Source organism: Notamacropus eugenii, chromosome 6 (assembly GCF_028372415.1).
Source record: "Notamacropus eugenii isolate mMacEug1 chromosome 6, mMacEug1.pri_v2, whole genome shotgun sequence".
Lineage (NCBI taxonomy): Eukaryota > Metazoa > Chordata > Mammalia > Diprotodontia > Macropodidae > Notamacropus > Notamacropus eugenii.
In genome coordinates, this window is record NC_092877.1 from 224169379 (window position 1) to 224189827 (window position 20449).

The 20449-nt window shown below is 37.3% G+C and overlaps 1 protein-coding gene across 3 annotated transcripts in view; it reads left to right on the plus strand.

Annotated features, from left to right (window-relative positions):
• FGF14 (fibroblast growth factor 14) overlaps nucleotides 1-15614 on the plus strand; it is an 855245-nt gene extending 839631 nt beyond the window's left edge. For all 3 annotated transcript variants that reach the window (XM_072622027.1, XM_072622028.1, XM_072622029.1), the window contains exons 4-5: nucleotides 8076-8274; nucleotides 15035-15614. In XM_072622027.1, the coding sequence (XP_072478128.1) occupies nucleotides 8076-8274; nucleotides 15035-15171 (336 nt within the window). In that variant the 3' untranslated portion in view covers nucleotides 15172-15614. The remainder of the gene's footprint in view (nucleotides 1-8075; nucleotides 8275-15034) is intronic.
• Nucleotides 15615-20449: the final 4835 nt, after the last annotated feature.

The following is a 20449-nucleotide window of genomic DNA, read 5'->3' on the forward strand; positions in this document are numbered from 1 at the left end:
TTATAGCTCTTAACCTGGGCAAGTGAAGTAATCATTGTGTATTTTAGGTTGTTGTGTGGAAAGTGTTTTGTAGACTTTAAAACTGAATATAAATAAGAGCTATTGATTGTATCCATATCTACAAGGCCAACTACAGCATTTAATAATTAAGAAAATAATTGCTCGTTTGAATTTTGGGCTTCAGAAGTTGAAAGCTATGCAAAACCCTGAAATAATCTAGGTCCTTTTCTAGCAAAGTTTATGAAGCATTAGGAAAATTAGATCTGTGAAAATTATATGCATGGATTTTCATGGAATAATTTCGTGTACAGAAAAAAAATTGCAATTGACTTCATAACTGTTCTTAGTGGTACAAAGTACTATTATTGAATGTCAGAACATAGTGATTTATTTTGCATTTCTGTGGAGGATGGAACCAAGTATAATGGACTGAAATTGTGAGGAGACACAAAGAAAATCTGACATGCAGTATCACTTCCTTGCACATTTGCCAAAGGAGATTGTAGAATTACCTTCTGCTGAGGCCTTTAATAACACAACACATCATTTTTCTGGGATGGTTTAGTGCCAGAATTGCTCAAAGAAAAAGGCCAGGACTGAATGTCCTGTCAGCTATGAGAGATCCTGAGTTTTTATTATAACTGAGCTTCTTATGAGATGAAGCATTGTATCTTTTTTTTTGGCGTGTCCCCAGCACTTAGCACACTGTAAGTACTTAATAAATGCCAAGAAAAAGTAGGGTTCAATCCTACTTCTGACATATCTTGGCTAGGTGACCCTTAGAGAAATTGACCTTTCAGTGCTCTTGGCAACTCTCTCAGAATATATTATAGAGAAGATGTGTACCTGATGGAGCTTTCTCTTCACAGTATTCCCTTCACCACAGAAAAGATAGACTCAGTCATTACTCCTGTCATTCATAAATGAGAAGGAAAAAATGGATTCCTAGTTTGCTGGTATCTTTCATTTTCTCTGCATGACAGTTCAAGCTCTAGGGCTAACTCCTTATAAATCTTGGTCCAGTGAATGATGGATGGATGAATGAAAAAACATGTGTGAAATGCTTACTATGTGCAAATGATTGTACTAAATGCTAGGGATATAAGTAGAAAAGGAGAGACAATCTGCAAGAATTTGGGGAGAAAACACATAAAAAGTTTCTTCTCCAAGTCAAACAGAAAGATCTTACAGTCCTTTGGATGCAGTGACAAAGCAAATGGTAACACATCTTCTTTAGTTTCATTTTCACTGATAAAATCATCTGAGTTTTTAACGTTAAACCATTTGATAGTGCTGATGACTATGACAGTAAGAATTTTCTTTCTAGAGGATATTAGTAGCTCCTGAAAAAGAGGTTGCCAGGCATATCTCCATGGCTCTAAGGGGTTAGACCCGATGCAATATCAGGGATCTGCAGATACTGCCCCTTATCTGCTTGGTGGTAGTAATTGGTCAATAGTTTACAGCCCAACCCAGAAAGTCATTGGCTTCCTTCATCTTTGTTTGAGTAAACGCCTATGTCTGCTTTTACACTCTTCTATTATTTGTGTTTGTGTTGTCTTCTAACTGGTAAAGAATAGATTTGGTCACTGTGGATGGTGTTAAAAAAAAAAAAAAGATACATAGGTATGTCACCTTTTAATGTGTTTGTCCTGGAAGGTATAGTTTTAGCCAGCACGTTGTATGCATTAATCTCCTGGAAATGCAGATTCCATTTATTTATCCTGACTCACAAAGGCATCATTTTATCAGACTTCCTCTAAAGTATAACATGGGGATTAGATTGAGAATTTAAAGAATCACAATTAGAAAAAAAGAAAATTAAAAATGACCAAAACATTTGCTTGGACAGAAATAATATTCTGAATTAAGGTGCTGTCAAGCAGAGATGTGGAGACTTAGCTAAAGTCTACTTTGAATATCAACTATTCTTGCTTTTGAAATTTTCCTTTGTATTTCAAGGAATCCATGGGATTGAGTATCTCATCATTTCCACCTCTCTCTCTCTGTCTCTCTCTGTCTCTCTCTGTCTCTCTGTCTCTGTCTCTGTCTCTGTCTCTGTCTCTCTCTCTGTCTCTCTCTCTCTCTCTCTCTCTCTCTCTCTCTCTCTCTCTCTCTCTCTCTCTCTCTCTCTCTCTCTCTCCAGGCAGGAAGGGAATCCATTAACAAAAACTTCCCTTCCTGACTTGGAACGTTGTCAGTTCCCTGACTCCAGAGAAAAAGACTGGGTTCATTTGACACTTTAAATAAAACTTTAATATTTTAAGGATTTATTTTTTCATTACTGTGCATATTCTATGGATTACAGCCCTTCTTTGCCTTTTTGAGACATTTCTGCAGGAATTTCTATGACCCAAAACAAACAAGTCTCCAAACAAAATAAAACCACTTCTTGGTGGGCAGCCTTCTGATGCTGATGACTCCCTTCGACAGGATGATACTCTAAAAAGAGCCACAACCTCTCCAGCTTCTTAGAAGCTGTTAAAGCTTTCTGTCTATTGTCATAGCTTCTTGAGGAGGAATAAATTATATTTTAAAAATTGCAAGGTTACAACCCACACAAACACACATGCTCATACTTCATATAATAGAAACTGTTGAATTTTCCAGATCCTATCCATTATCATTAGAGAGGGATAAAAGAGGGAGTCCATTACTGAAAGTTCTTTGTGCACATGTCCACTACAAATACAAAACACAAAACTGCCATATGGGGGCACTATTCCATTTAAGGATAACTAGGTCCCAGTTAGAACCTCCATCCCCATGCTCACCCAAATGCTTAGTGATAGGTGCTCCATAACTCATGAAACTCCCTTATTATTCCAAATCCAGGTTTGGCTATGTCACTTCATATTCAGTAAATTCCAGTGGTTCACAATAGTGAACCCCCAAGATCAAATTATAAAACCCTTTTTTAAAGCCCTTTTTAACTTGGACCTTTCCTTTTCAGTCGTATGCATTACTTCCCTCTACTATCTCTTTGATCCAGTGAGTGGCCTCATTTCAGTTACACAAGACCCTCCACCTCCTGATTCCATGCATTTTTATAGGCTATCCCTCATATTTCAAATGTTCTTCCTTCTTACCTATACCTCCTAGCTTCCTTGAAACCTCAGCTAAAATTCTACTTTTTGTGTGTGCAAAACATATCCTGATCCTTCTTCATGTCAATAACTTCCCTCTGAAATTATTTCCAGTTCATCACACATATATTTATTTCTATTTTTTTTTACATATTATCCACACCCATTAGATTATGAGCTCCTTTAGGACAGAGACTGTTTTTGTCTTGTTTATATCCTCAGTTCTTAGCCTATTACATCCTTTCCCTCCATAAACACACAGGAGGCACTTCATCGGTGTTTGTTCATTTGGCCCTATTGAAACGAAAACAAAAAGCTACTGTTGACTTCTCAAAATATAACTCCTGTGGAATTTAAATGTAGCCAAAAAGCCTTTCTACAACATCAGCTGCCTGTGAGTGTCAACCAGGGTGTGTTTGTCTTTAAATGTAAGGAAACAGCATATAATAAACACTTGCCACATGTCAAGTACCATGCAGAGTACTAGGGACAAAAAGAGAAAAATGACAGTCTCTGATGTCACAGGACTCTGTGAACTTTGGGAATCAGTAGAAGAAGAATGGTCTCCATCTATTGATGGTTAGGAAGAAGGTACAGGATCCAAGGGCCAAAACGGAGTGAGGTTTGCACCCAGCCAAGAGCGGTCATCCAGAACCTGATAAGTTCTAGTCAATGGCAATCACAGTGAGAGAGAAAAGAGCTCAGAGAGGTCTCGTCTTCCCAACTTGCAGACAGCTAATGCTGGGCTTTCCTCCTCTGGGTTACATCCTCCTCAGCTGTTAGCACAGTATTAAAGCACATATGGGAATGCTTAATAAAGGCTTAAAGATACTTTAGTGTTTGTATGTGTTGTGGTGTCAGTAATAATATATAGGTATGTGCCAATGTTTATATGGTGCCATGTGAGGAGGCAACAGGCAACATGGTTTAATGGACAGAGAAAGCCAGGCTCAATGTCAGGAAACTCTAAGTTCACCTCCTGCTTCTGAAATATATTGGTTTTGTGACTCTGGGGACATTATTTACCCTTCCAGTGCCCCCAGGCTACTCATTGAGACTAAATTCTAGAGAACTGCTCATTTGCATTGTCAGAACAAGTTTCATTATTGGCAGTTCCATACATCCTGGACTATAAAACGTATATAAATCTAACATGGCAGGTGGGGGGTGGGAGACAAGGTGGGGCAGGGCAGGAAGTTAGTCCAACTGATGGCTTATTATTTCCTTTATTGTAGTCTGATGTTAGAAAAGGAGCAAAGGGCAACTTGTGTAAGGACTGAGAGTAATCAGGGTGAACTCAAAGCATTAAGGGAATTTGAAGGAAATCAGGAAACAACCCTGAAGCTAATTTGATAAACCCTGACCCCTTCTTGCAATTCTTTTTTTAAAATTGATTTTGTTTTTGTGAGAACTTTTATTTGTATAAAGTCAATACAACGGTCATTGGCAGTTAATCCTTTTATTGTGAACTATCATTAGGAGGACAGGCATAGCTAAACAGGAAGCTGTCTGATGCACTGAATGGAGGAAGCTGGAGAGAACCTGAACACTCCCAAGGTCCTAAGAGTTCCTGGCCTGGAGTCAGGAGGACCTGAGTTCAAATGTGACCTCAGGCATTTGTGAGCTATGTGACTCAGGTCAAGTCATTTCACTCTGTTTGCTTCAGTTTACTCATCTGTAAAATGAGAGAAGGGAGAGGGAAATGGCAAAGCAGTCCAATATCTTCACCAAGAAAACCCCAAAGGGGGTCATGAAGAGTTGGACATGACAGACTCAACTCAGCAACACTGGATGCAGGTCCTTTGACCATGAGCCACTGTTCTTTGAACTCTATTGTACTTCCTCCTAAAGAAATTATGTTTTACTTTTTAAGGAGTGGCGAATTTGCTATATAGTGGATCTAGCAGATGTCTCAGGCTGGCTTTGAACTTATAAAGATGAGTCTTCCTGATTCCAAGTCCATCTGCTGCACTACCTAGCTGTCACTACCTTGGTAATAGCTAAAATTTACATATCATTTAATGGTTTACGAAGAACTTTACAAATACTGTTACATTTTATCTTCACAATTACCTTGGGATGTATGCATTATTATTATCACCATCTTACAGATGAGAAGACTGAGGCAGACAAATGTGAAGTGACTCTGCAGAGTCAAGAGAGCTATATCACCCAGGCAATATTCACAGCCCTGAGGGAGACTGAATTTGCCAATGTAGTTCTGAATCACAAAGTGTAACACACTCTCCACATAGAAAGCAGAAGAAAAAAACATTTACTCAGACACCAGAAAGCCAAATCCAAACATCAGAAAGCCAAATCCATCATAGTACCTAAGAAGTCAATACATATTAGCACTGCTAGGGGCAAAAGTATTTCCAAGTCTTCCCCCATCCCTTGCTGAGGCCTTCCCCAAAACATTCATTCATAAGCCTTCCTGTGCCTGCTGGCCTGTTTCCTGTCTCCTCCACCCCAGCAGCTCTGACTAAACTTCTCCAGGTTCTACTCCACCCTTCCAGTTCAGCAAGCTCCTCTTGTCATCACCTGTGACTTAGGCTTCCAGGTAATTTAAGCAGGTCACATGGGCCTATTAATGAATTGGAAAGATCTTTCCATTTAAACTGTCATTACAAGAGCTAAGTACCTGAAAACAGATTTTAATTTGGGTCCTCATGACTCCAAGTCCAATGTTCTATACACTGATCCACACAACTGCCTTATTTCTATGGGGAAAAAATGACTAAACCAATTGCAATATTTCATATTTTTGATTTATTCATATGTATACATTTGTATTTATAGGAAAGCTATGAATTTAGAAGTACTCATGCAAAACTATCAGTTTCCTTAGTTGAAACAGTGACCCAGTAGTGCACAAAATTTTTACTTTTATATAACATTTTGAAGTTTGTGGAGCATTTTAACTGTGTTAACTCATTTGAACTTCACAATGAGAATCTTCTCAAGTATCCAAGAAACGTGCCTTAGATCTATTCAATTTGGTAGGTACTTAACCTTTATTCTTGTTGATCATACAACTAGTTACATTATCAGCTTATCATAAGAATTGGTTTTTATGAAGAATGACATGAAGCAATGTCATTATCCATTTATGTCAATGACTCACCTAATAAATGTTTATACATATATCTGTATATATGTGTACATATATACATGTGTACATATATATGTACATGTATATATATGTATACACATAAATGTATAATATTCATTAGCTGAATCACCAATATATTGCTGCTCATTTTTAGTCATGTCTGACTCTTTGTGACCCCATTTGGGATTTTCTTGGCAGAGATATTGGAGTGGTTTGCTATTTCCTTCCTTCTCTAATTCATTTTACAGATGAGCAAATTGAAGCAAACAAGTTTAAATGACTTGCCCCGGGGTCAAATAGCTAGTAATTTTCGGACACTAGATTTTTGATAAGTCTTCCTGACTTAGTTGCTCCAAATGGATATCATTGGAATCCTTGATACCAACAGTTATTTTCATCAGTGTTTTAATTCACGGGTATAGTGAAAGGTAGAAACTAGCCTCCATAAACTCTTCATGTCATATATTTGGATTAATCCCAAGATTCCTCATACTCCAGTATGGGGAGCTCCAGTTGAACAATGTCCTTGTCCAATTCAGGTCAACATCTTTACAATTTATAATGTAAGAAAGTTGCTTGAGGCTTGGAGAAGTTGTCACTTGCCCAATGTTACATATCAAGTGTGTGCCAGAAGCAGAAGCCCAGGTCTTCATAACTCCAAGGTCAGATCTCTAGGCTAAGATCATGTTGACTCAGAGAAAGAGAGAGAGAGACAGAGAGAGATACAAACCCTATCTCTTATTATGATGACTTTGAGCACAGGATTAAACCTCCCTGAACCTCAGTTTTCTCATGTATAAAATGAAGAGGCTGAACTAGATGTTCTGTTATTCTTTCCAGCTCTATGTAGATCTTCTGATTCTTTCACCTCATCTCTCAATAGTCAATAAGTAATTGTTAAGTACTCACTACTTGTGTTAAGTAACTGCTTCAAATACAAAGATAGTCCTCCCCCTCCCTGACATGCTTACGTTCTAATTAGGGAAGGTAACACAAAAAGAAATTCAATAGGAAAGGAGGATAGCAAGAAGGTACCTGGCAAGTCCAGAGGTGTGTGACCTGGTGGGAAACAGAAAAACAACTGATCAGGGCAGGCTTCTTCATTGGAAGATCTGGAAAAAATCCTACATCTTCCATCTACTCTATATCAAAGAGAGCAACCCCAAGGCCAGAGGGTATCAAAAGGTATTTTCAAGGCTGAAGTGAACTTCCAGTATAAAGTGGTTCCTGGGTTTATCTATTCCATAAAGAATCACGAATGTAAAACTTTCAAGAGAAAATGCCCACCTTTTGTAGGAAGCTTTCCCAATCCCTCTTAATTCTCATATTTTCTCTGTTAATTATGTGGTTGGCACACAGTAGGTATTTGCTATGTATTGACTGAGAGGATTATAACTATAATCTTGTCAAAATTATTTACCATGTAGTGCTCCTAGAGAGGATGTAGATACTGCTTCCTTTGTGTTTAATTCATCGGGCAGAGCATGTAAGTATATTTGGTGAATAAAAGGTTTTTGGTTCTCCTTTATTGTATAAGTTCTAATACTATTTAATATATTTTTCTCTTTTACTCGTGATTATTTTGAAATTGTAAAAACCCTACACCTCATCTCTATATTTTATACTTCTCTATCTATATGTTCTTACCATTTAAGTGATCTCAGGCTCCCAGGATCACGGTGTCTCAGGACACAGATCTCAGGATCTGTGTCCAACAAGAGAAGGACTTCTGCTCTAATCTCTGGTAACGTAGGCTATACTAGAACCAAAGCAGCCTGGAACCTTTTCTGTTGTCATAAACTAGCAAACAAAACAAACCAAACAATGCACACTCATTCCTTGCCCTAACATTTTTCTCTTCTTCTTCCCTATAGGAACTTTTTACCCCTGAATGCAAGTTTAAAGAATCGGTTTTCGAAAATTACTATGTAATCTACTCATCCATGCTGTACAGACAACAGGAATCTGGTAGGGCCTGGTTCTTGGGTCTTAACAAGGAAGGGCAGGTCATGAAGGGAAACAGAGTGAAGAAAACAAAACCAGCAGCTCATTTTCTACCCAAGCCATTGGAAGGTAAGTTTCACATTTCTATTATTATTTTCCAATTTGGGTTAAAATGATTTTTAAAGTAGTTAACTGAGGTATCTGTGCTATAAGCCTTAGTTTCTCCTCTTCTCTTGGCTTCTATTTTAGATGCTTTACCCCTTTCTCTGATAGAAAGGACTCAAGATCTGCATCCCAGTATTTCACATGTTCTGTGGCTCTTCCCAGAGTTAACAATGTAGAATTTATGCAAAACAAACAAACAAACAAAAAAACTCACCATAAAACCCAAATGATAAAACCTGCATTGGTGGGGTTAAAATATGACTTTATTTATTGTATCAACAGTCAATATGCTTTTGAAGATATTCATTTTCAGTATTCCATTAACTTAAAGGTATTCTCCACCTCTCATTGTCAAGAGCTATTTCACTGTAATAATGGCTTGGCGATTTTCAAAAATAAATGTACTTTGTAATTTTAAAAGCCTACATTAAGAAAGGGCCTTCAGAAATTCTACATACCAGGGAGAAGACAGTTTTTTTTTATCTTCTTATCTGCTTATGTAGATGCTAAACTAGGTTAAATGGTAGTTTTTTGAACATGGCAAAGATTAGAAACACACCCTGACCTTATGGCATCAAGTGACATTATAAATTTCAAAATGTGTTCATTTCCAGTCTTCATATAAAATTGTAAAAATGCCTTATCTTGCTAAGATTATTCTGCAGAGGTTGTCATTTGTCATGTTAAACATCACACGTTGTCTTTGATCATATTTCTGCACAGCTGTCCTATAAAGAAGCCTCGTTAACTAATCAGAAAACATTGACGCTTTTTTCAGTGACAGTTCCATCAGAAGTACCATTTCCTTCTTTCCATATTGCACTTGTTCTAAGATCTACAAAGTTAAACTTGATTTTAAGAGATTTCAAATCTTTAAGGCTGTTCCAGTGATTTTTGTTCCCATTATGCAGAAAATCAACTCTGTCAAATAAGGATAAAGATGTTATTCAAATCAGCACAGGCCATTCTATCCTTGCTTTTTTTCCTTTAATGAAAAGCTGTCCCTTCCTATGAAGTTTTCTCTATACTTTAAACTCGTCGATAGCTTGCAGACTTTCAGAGCCGGAGTATAAACCAGTGCCCATCAATTTCAGCCTATTAAAATAGGATCTTCAGCAACTTATTTGAGATGTAGTCATCATTCAGCCTTTGCTTGAAGACCTCTGACAAAGGAGGCTGAGGGCATTGCTTTCCAAGGCAGACTATTCCACTTCTGGATTGGTCTAATTATTCAGACACTTTTCTCTTATTTTGAGTCTGATTTTGTGTCTGTCTTTGAAATTCTACCTATTGCTTCTGACAAAAGAGAAGAAATCTAATATTTTGTCCAAGTAAAAATTCTTCAAATACTTGAAGACAGTATTTCCATCCCTTCTAAATTCTTCTGATCTCCAGGGTAACTATCCCCAACTGATTCTCATATGATTTAACCTTGAGAGTCTCCATCACCATAGCTGCCCTCTTCTCAGTCTATCAGTATCCTTCCTAAAATGTGGCTCCCAGAATGAACATGATTCTCCAGTTGCAGTCAGAGAAGAGCAGCGTACAGCAGAATGATGTCTCTCTTAATGCCACTAAAGATCCCATTAACTTTCCTGGCTGCTATATCATACTGTTTGGTTTCTTTTGAGATTGTAGTCTATCTACAAGAACTCTCAGAATTTTGTCTAGCTTTACTTTTCTCTAGCCCTACCTCTTCCCTCTTATATTTACAAGGGTGATTTTTTTAACCCAAGTATGAAACTTTGTTTATGAGTTTTAAATTTCATTTTAGTTATTTTGAGCAAATAGTCTAAACTTTCAAGATATATTTGAATACTGTCATTCACTGTATTAGTTTCCTCTTCCAGATTTGCATCAGCTACAAATTTGATAAACTTGTCATTTACGTATTTATACCAGGCATCAACAAAAACAAATGGCATGAATCCCTGGGATATATTGCTTAACACCTTCCAAAATCGTACTGAACCCATAAATGATGACAGGTCTCACTACTCACCTAGGTTTTTTTTTCTTTGAGACAATGATTTTTGTTTATTTCAAGTCTTCTTTTTGACAACCTCAAATATGCTAATTTTAAGAAGTTTTAATGAAGTACTTATATAAACACTAAGATCTTGAAAAGCTTACAAAATATCAGTCTACTGGTGTATCCAGATATTGGAAATATTTATTGTGCATATGTATTTATCAGCTGTAAGGCATAACCTGGCCATTTAAAACAAAAGATCCTAACCCTGTTCTAGCTTCTTTTGTAGTACATAAATTAGTAGTACTAAAGTAAATTTTTGTTTTTCATTAAAAAATACAATGTATCAAAGAGGGAAATCCTGAAAAGCTAAAGTAATTGTCAAAAATAATACTTAACATAGGTACTTAGTTTCCTGTAGGTCACAACTTTTGAAAACACCAGTTTTAATTACTATTCATGAAAAATAGAATCCATCAAATGATACTGGCATTTAGTTCACATTTATTGATCTTTTCTATAAATAGACAATAAGATATTTTTTGGGGTCAGATTATTTGCTAAAATTTCAGATAAGTAACATTTATAACACTCCTTCCTTTTCCTACATGTTCTCATACCACCTCTGTAAAATTTTAGAATTTTGTCAGGAATTGAAACCAAACTCATAGCACATTCCACAGCACAGGATATCATACTTGTGACATAAAAACTGTGTCACTAGAACCAAATTAAAATGTAATTGAGAAATATTTAACAAAAGAAAATTTAAAAAATAATACAATATAGATAATGTTAATTTGTGATTTTCTAAGTCAATGTGTGGAAGTAGGGGTGTTTATCTGAATTTGAGACCATTTTTCCAGACTTTGCAGGTTTAATTTTCCTTATTCTTTCAAATCTGGGTATCTTGTCCCAGTTACTTTCTCTTTCTTTATGACTTTTAAAAGATAGCTAATGGTGGCTTAGCAATCACAGCTGCCATATTTTTCAGTGACTTGAGCTCATCAAGGAAAGCCAGGTGCTCCCTATATTTATGTTGAGTTATCTCCTACCTATAAATCTATATTACATCTTTTTTCAGTACAAAATGTTTTTAGGAATAATTTGAGGCTGTGATGAGTCAATTCTCAGTTTCACAAAGGTACATCAGAAATTTCAGTTTCAAGTTACTGAAATCTTGATTTCAAAAATGTACCATAACAGAGAAATACTTGTATGTAGCACCAGACTCATCGTCACATTCCCCACCTACGATAGGTTTGTCCCTAGGGAGAGAATTCTCCTTCAGAATATAAAGGGTTACCCAAAGATTTCATGGCTTCTAATTCTGTCTCTCATAGGCTCCATCTGATGTGTTCCACAATAAAAAAAGTATAGAATGTATTATTACACAATAATTCTCCTCAATCAAAAGCATACTTGGAAAGAATAGGACTAAACTTGAAGAATAAAGGTAGTGAGGCACATATGTAAAGAATGTGTGGGGCCAAAGCATGTCTTAGACCCTAGAAACCTGGCCTTGGGAGTTCTAATCTTCCTTCAAGGATTCCTCACTATATTTACTTCAAAAAGTAGCATCAAAGATGGGCAAGCAGCCCCTTTGGTGAGCTGGGCTGGCTTCATTGAAGACACAGTGGCTTGTTTGGTGGGTCATTCCATTGCTAGACCTTTTGCTGCTAAGTTGGGCTCTTAACAGGCTGCTGTTGCTACCAGGTGTGGGTCTGAGCTATCAGTGGAACCTTGGATGGCTTTGATAGAGTTTCTTGTTTCAGTAGTTACCTGGGGACTCATTTCAGAATACTTGCTCACCTAAGATCCCCAAAAGAAACACTGCAATATCAGAAGAATTATGCAGTCACAGATACATGGTGACCAGGTGAGAAATAAAGCCCTACCCATCTCCATTGAGTAGCTGGAAGCAGTCTTCCTACCTTGAAAATTACTAGGGAAGAAAGTAAAAGAATATCAATTTGAACCTTTTATATGTACACTCAGTTCCAACTCAGCAAACAACTAAAAAACTTTTTATCATAATACAGTATCCTAAAAAGAAACATCAAATTATAATATATATTATATATTATGTAATTATATATATATACATATATATATATACACATATATAAATAATATAATCAAATTATACTTGGGCATGCTCTGAAGCATGTAGGCATCAGAAACTGACTCCAGTATAATAAAGGAGGGAATGGAGACTCCCTCATAGTAATGAGGAGAACTAGCATGGTTGAAATTAGATTCACTGTGTCTCCAAAGGTTGGACTGAAACATGGCAGAGAGTTATTGCATATACAATGTATTACCTACCAGGAAAAGCAACTCCATGTTCTCACTGAAGACTGGACTTTCAGTAATTACACTATTTTGTGTTACTTGTTACATTTGGAGAATTGTTAACATCTCAATTCCTTTGATTTATTTTGTGTTATTTCAGAAGCTCTTTAAAATCCAAACTGTTAAGAACCTCTCTTAAACCAAGGTAGATCAGAGGAAGGATAACTCTTTCCTCAATGTAAGAGATAAGTAAAATGAAATGATAAGGCTGGGAGTTGATCAGAGTAGCAGAATGGGGAAACAAGATAGCTTTTTTCATTTTTTTTAAGTCAGATTTTGATGGTGGGAGGCCAGTTTTCTACTTGAAGAGAATTCTAAATCTACACCCATACTCATACTTCACTGGACCTAGATTGCATATCATGTGCTTTTTCCTTTCCCCACAGGAGAGATAATGACCTATCCACATTTTTTTGTCCTATTCCCATGTCTTTCCAGAAATCATCCTCATAGGGTCTATGATCCGTAGCCATGTGACAACCTCAGAGGATGATAGGTTTCACAAAACCATTTTTCATTTCAGGGAGAATCCCAAGTATTATTGAAAGCACTTGCGTTCTTTCTCTTATTTCATTCTTGGACCATCTCTACTACCTGTCCCAGATCTGTGCACTGATGGACCTTCTAAATTATTCAAATGCGTATCATCATCTGTGTAAGAGGCATTCTTCATCCACTTAGTTTTTCTCATTGCTAAACTTCGTAGCGTGCTGGGATTTGATTTAATTACCTCAATGCCATCAACAAACAGGTGCATCAGGAGGAGTTCACAACATTCATCATGTTTTCCAATAATTAGAAAGCAGAAGTACTCTTGCGAACAATTATATGGAAGGGCTGTAATGGTAAACATCACCTGCCACATATGAGTATTGAGGAAAGGTCAATTAAATTTAAACTTCCAAAGCTAAGGACAAGATTTAAATTATGTTATTGGGAGTATTAAAGACGAGTTAAGTGCTTGCTTAATTAAAGATGTTATAGGTTCTTGATATCTCTTCTACAACTTCTCTGCATAAGAAACCAAGGTCAGTGCTCTAATGCTTTTGCCTCCTACTTTAATTAGTCAAGGGAGGGAGAGATTCCCACCTCATTCAGCAGCACAAAGTTCCCCTTAAACCACTGTGTGAGAATTAATCTGTTAGACTGCCTTGACATCTCTGTTAACACAGCTTTGATCTCCATAAATGTTGTAAAACTGGTGTCTCGGTGAAATATTACCTGGTTCAGTGCAGTAGAAAGGGAGATTCCGCCACATCCATCAACCAGGCAGCTTTAATGCTCCAGCTTCCTAACTGAATGGGTACGTACTTCCTACAAAAGATTTATACCTGAAAGTCCAAGAAGCCCCATTGTGGCTACCTCTGATTCACTCGCATTTCTTCTGGCAGATTATTTCTACTATCTCATTGTTCTACCCACTGGTCGCTGTGAAATGTGCCTTCCTAGTATTTCCTGGAATGTCCTCCTAAGAGGAAGATACTGTTCTATTGTGATTAAGTACGTCATCACCAGACTCATTCGGAACATTTCTCAGAGCTGAGTCAAATGTCACCTAGCCTCTCACTTGCTTTTCACACTGTGCTTTCTGCTTTGTATAGGATGAAACAAAAAGAGAAAGGAAAAACATGCTTTTTAAAAGCACGCGAGGAATGACAATAAATGCCATGCAGGTGCTAAAAATTGGCTCAAGTGTAATTAACAAATGTAGGGGGAGAGAGAAATTTTACTTAAGTGATGCTCACTGGAAAGCTTTGGCATAATTAAGGTCAGATTCCTTCATTATAATATTGGATTACCCTGATTTTTCACACTATTGTTAATGTGATGGCCTGGAAATACTTGAAAGAAAAAGAATAACAGTGAATGGTCCACCCCTAGAAATCCCCACAAAAACAAGTCCCTACTGTCTGTATGTTTCTCAGACATATAGATGGAAAGAACCTTAGATGGGAGGCTCAGGGTATATCGATAGAACTTCAAGTAGGCATTACTTTTCAAAGGAGATCCACCTGGTGTAGTGCAAATAAAAGACTGAGACAGGAGACCTGGATGCTAGCCCAGTCTTCATGACTTTAACATTCAAAAATTATCTAAAAAATATTCGTGGCAGCTTGGTGGAGTAGAAACCATGCTGGCTTTGAAATTGGGGAACTTGAGAGGAAGAAAAAGATGACTCTCTTACTTGCTACTTGCATAACCTTGAAAAAAGTGATTCCTTACCTTTGGGTCAAAAACAAAGGGAGTCAGACTAGGTGACCTCTATGGATTAGTCTAGCTTGAAGACCCATGATCCATGCCACGAGAAAAGGAGAAAATGCTTATTTGCTCATCCATTACCGATGCTTATCTGAGCAAATGAACTTTCTTTTTGTCTTTCTTTCTTTTAAACGCTAGTTGCCATGTACAGAGAACCATCTTTGCACGATGTTGGAGAAACGGTGCCAAAGGCCGGGGTGACTCCAAGTAAAAGCACAAGTGCGTCTGCAATAATGAATGGCGGCAAACCAGTGAACAAGAGTAAGACCACATAGCCAGATCCTCCCAGGTGTGGTGACTTAACGCATCCTGAGCAAAGTTGAGCTCTTTATCCTTGCCAGACATTCCGGCTCTGGGATCTATGGAGCAGCTAGAAGCAAGTGAAGGCTTGCTCTTTGCTGCTTCCCAACAAACTTGTTGCAAATGGATAAAGCTCAACGTGTTGCGCCCTCTTCCCTTCCTTTGCTCTCCCCACTCCAAGAGGACACCTGGATAACCAGCTAAACTCAGACCATGGAATGCCCTACCAGATATGGAATGCCTTTTTAATATCTTTTCTGTGACTGTGACACTTCATGTGAATGACATACTTCACTTGATACACTTGATACCTTGCCTGCTGACAGTTACCCATAATCCCTTTCTGAGTCCAGTTTCAGCAAAATCCATGTGTTTAAGTTCAATTTTGTAGCACACCAATAATATTGAGTACTTTCTAGTTAGACGCTGTAACCCTATTATGTGCTATGATGGATTTCTCTTCTCCCTTTTTTTATAAGGCTGCTCGCTCCACTGTCTGTGATCTTTTCGCAGGGACTGTGTTTTCTCTAAAACGTAAATGTTGCAGGTAGCTGAGTTTGGAAAGCGACCAGGGGATCAGGAAGCCTTCTCCACCTATCATTATAAATTGCATCTACAAAGAATAAGGTTGTTCTCGTTGACTTAGACTATTGATTAAACTAGGAATATGCTTTAATATCAGATACTGTGCTCCTGAGGTCAGCATAATTGGGGAAGGAAACGTGTCAAACATGACCAGTGGAAAGCTTTCTAAGATAAGTGTTTGACATCCCCCTAGAGTTTCTTTCTGTGTGTGTGTGTGTGTTTTTTACATATCACAAGCTTACTGGTAATGGTAACATTTGCCTTGCCCAGCGAGCAAGACCCACTGGTTTTTGAGAAAGTGGGTCCAAAGAACTCTGTAGGCCTTGTAGGCCTGAATTAAGGCTCATTTTTCATCTACTAATCTTCATTATTTGAAAAACAATAATTATGACTAACAAGAATTGCGCTACCTAAATCCATTTCAGATATAATCTTTTCCAGTTTTTAATGAACTGAACTTAATACCATCCCAATTTCTGGCTGCGTTCCACTCATACTCAGCAGAGCATGGGCAAGGCGGCTGTTGTGTTATTTTATGAAGCAGCAATGCAAAGGTTAGTTATAAATTAGACTTTAATATTTTTGGTGTTTAACGACAAGTTTTTAAACTGGACATATTAGAAAAAAAGTATTTTTTTTAGCTCAGCATGCCGAGTCCAGTACTGTGTATCTCACCAGTACATACCTCTAACCCAGCTCTTTGGGGCATGCCCACAAATGGCTCGGTTACAGGTGCCTTGCCTTGATCTCAGAACACAGTCTGTTGAATTGCTATAGATGAAAAAAAAACAAAGGAAAATAAATTCATTAGAAGATCAGCTTTTAGCTTCATCTTATTTTTTCTTTTTCTTTCTTTCTTTCTTTCCTTTTCGAGGGAGTGGGGCAGACTATCGTTAATGCCACTTGGGGTTGTTCACTGAGCTCAGTGTAGCCAACGTGTAAGACGCAGGCCATAGCAGTTGGCTAAAGGATAACAACGCCATATAAAATGTCAGCTATTAAAGGTGAAAATTTTCAAAATATTTAGTATTTAACTTGTCAAAGATTTAATAGATAATGAAAATTGTGTATGCTTTAGGGAAACTAAATTTTGGTTCTCGGAAGAAGTAATCATGACCAATCTGTACCTCAGCCCTGGAACACTCTATGTGGGATTAGTGTCCTGGCCTTTCGATAGTATGTTAAAGGAGATGGATGACGTCGTCACCATTTCTCGCATCTGCAATGTATTTACTGGGGAATTCCTTGGTCATTGGTTCACACTAAGCATCATAAGAGTCCTTACTTGTTGTTTAATACTTTTGGTCTGCTTAGCTGATTAATAATTTGGTATAAATGAACTGTTTATGCTTCTGAAATTTTCATATTGAATTCAGTTTTAATAAATAAAAGTTAGTATAATGTTTGAGTAGAGTATCATGGGTGATGCTAAATGACAAATAGACAAAGTGGTTCCTTTACCTGTTCTTAATTTCTTTAATTCCATCTTTAATGCAGGGTAAGCCTATTTGACTTCAACTTTGGAAGGTGAAGAATATTTTGTGAAATTTATTCTTCCAGGGGAGGGAAGCAGGTGAAGGCTGGTGGGGAGGGGAAAACATGGTCTCCTTCAGTGCTGTGACAAAGCACAGTGAAACACGGAATTTTAAAGAGATGGGGCTTCTAAGTACCATATACTCAAATCCCATATACTCTCCCTCTCCCATTCCTATGAACATATCCATTGTTTTTGATATTAAACTCTACTTGCTGGGTCCTTCTTGCTCTGCAAATCCCTTCGACTGGTTAAAATTAAAGCTGAATTTGTAAATGACTAGAACGTTTTGTAATTGTTTACACCTTTGCTTTTTAGTTTGTCTGTCTGTTTCTATGGGTTGTCTATAAGGGTGTTTATTCCTATGAATGGATGTCTTAAAACAGTTTCTTCTAAAATATGTTTCAACATAGAACAGAGGGGTCTTTGTTATTTGTGCTTTGGTTAGGCCTTTAATTTTGTGTCTGGTGTCATGGTTGCATGGGAAGAGGATGACAATGGTCAACTGCATGTAGTAGGCCCTGTGTATCAAGAACTGTTGGTATGTATTACTAAATTTACATACATATATGCAAAGAGTTTGTCTGCATTGTACAGTTTCTGTGTTTATTATCATTTGTTGTATACACAGATGCAACATATTGAATAAAATATTTATACAAAGGCATATTGAAAAACATCAAACAACTTTATGTAAGAAATAGAATGTGCAAAAATGACATTGCACCACCCACAAATATAGAGACATGTCATGTAAATAGGTTGGTAAACTCAATTTTCCCCTTTGCCATGCCAAAGAAAATTTTAGCTCCGTGATAATACCTCTCTTGCTGTTTTTCAGAATAAGACTTCACCATTCTGTTTCCCCAAATTAAGTTTGCTGTTATTAAGTGGAAAATGTTACTGCCGCAGTACTGTATAGTAAATCTGATGGAATCGATTTGTACTTACAGATTTTGTGTCTTGTACTTCTATGTACATATCCATCCCCTATGCATCAGGTTTCTACAGTTGCCCATTCCTTTGGCATGTGTGTCTTATGGGAGTTTTGATTTTTACTGGTTTCATATTTGACAGCTTTGCACAGTGCCATGCTGAGAGACTATTATCAATCACCCTTGCTTCCATAATGCTCATCACATAAATATTCCAGCACTAGCTTTGTTTTCCAGATAGATTGGTTTTTAAGCAGTTTTTGGCTGCAACAGAAGCTGGCAACATTTGCAGAGATGTGATATGATCAGTCCAACTTTCAGTTGACAGACACTAAGCAGAAGCATGGAGCACTGTTCAGAATATGCCATTTTGTCCATTGTTAAATATCTCCTGAACACTTGTGCAAAATTTCTTTTAGGGTATAACATCAACGCAGAGAAGAAGGGGGAATGTAATTTTTCTGATATGAATTTCTCACATTTTCCAAAACTGAGTCCAGAGTCGCACCACACAGAGAATATAAGGGGAACCCATATAGATGCATGCTTCAACGTCAGGCTAAGGAAGAATGTTCAGGTGGGGTTGGGCTAGACTTCAACTGTGGTCATTTTCAACTGGAAGATTCTATGAAACTAATTGTAGCAACTCTGTTCCTGAAACCAAACTAAACACCTCCCCACTCACTCTTCTTATAGTTCCCTTTTGGAAAAACATGCCTGGCCGAAATAGGAAATATCATTTGTATGGAAACAGTTGTTCCATTTATCATCTAAATGACTTTTTGTCTGATAGTCCCTAGGAATTCTATTACTGCATTATGCCAACTTGAAAATAATAAGAAAACCATCATTTTGAGAAGAATGAAAGAAGACCCCCCAAATGCATTGGTATGTATAGGCAAGCCCCCCCAGGCCATCTTCCTATGTTTACCAGTCAAGTGACAGGCCAAACACAGCTGAAATGAAAGACAAAATAAGGTTATTGTGTTTCCCCATAAAAACCCCCTTGAGTACGTTGTGGCAGTTGCTTAATCCCTTTCTAAATCACTAATACATGGTATTTTTCATCATGACTAATACTAGTGTTGGAATTGAATTTTTTTTTAAGTGTAACAAACTCTTTGTTCCACTTTGCAGTCACAGACACACTCCATTGAATTTCTCCCCCAAAACAATACATGTCATTTAGATTTCTCAGCAAATGCCTTCCCAGGAAGGAGGAGGAACACCCAGTGAGGGGTGTGGGTAAACAGTACCTTTAGTAAACATACTTTTGAGAGCAGCTATATGCTATAAAAAAATGTCTAGGGATCAGTGTTCAACATTTTCTGGAAAAGCATACAAACAAAGAGCCAAGACTGTGGAACTCTGATTTTTAGCAAGGGGGAGGGAAATATTTTCTTACATCTTTCTAGCTGCATAGAACTCATAACGTTTCCTCTAAAATGACTTGACCATTGAGTAGTTATTTCATTCAGAAGGTAAATACTGAAATTGAATTCTTTTCCCCGTTTATATCACTTTTGCATACTCATTGGCACAAGAAGCTTTTACCTTGTATGATAGCACTACTTCCCCCCATCAGGGCACCAGAGTCCTATCCTCACTCTGAATTTGACTTTGGGAAAGGCATGAGAATCCTCTTCATTTCTACCAGTGGTCTATCTATAAACTAGATGATGCATGAGCTCATATTCCTTGACGCTATCACCATCTAAACACACGTCCTTCTCTGTCCCTAGGATTCACTGGACTCACATATTAAGCCAGGCTCCCTATGTTACACCACAGGTTAAGCACTGTTGCCAGTGCAAATTAAATTATACAACTTTTCCCCTATAATAGGCATTTTGGTCATGAGAATGAAAATGAATATTTAAAAATAATGAGTTTTCATTGTTATTCAAGCACCTTTGTTAATTAATTACATAAAGTCTAATGATATAAACCAATTTCAATTTTATTTTCTATAGTCTAGTATACCCACATTGTATCATATAAAACAAATAAAAAACCCAACCCTCTTCCATTTGCTGAAACATCTAAGTAAAACATGTTCTGATCTTTAGAATTAACATAGTTTATCCAATAGCTGAAATGTTATACGTGCACACATTTTGACACTTATGGAAAATACTAATATAGATGTGCTTGTATCTTTTTTTAGTTTTGCAGGGATAGAGTGAAACATAACCACAA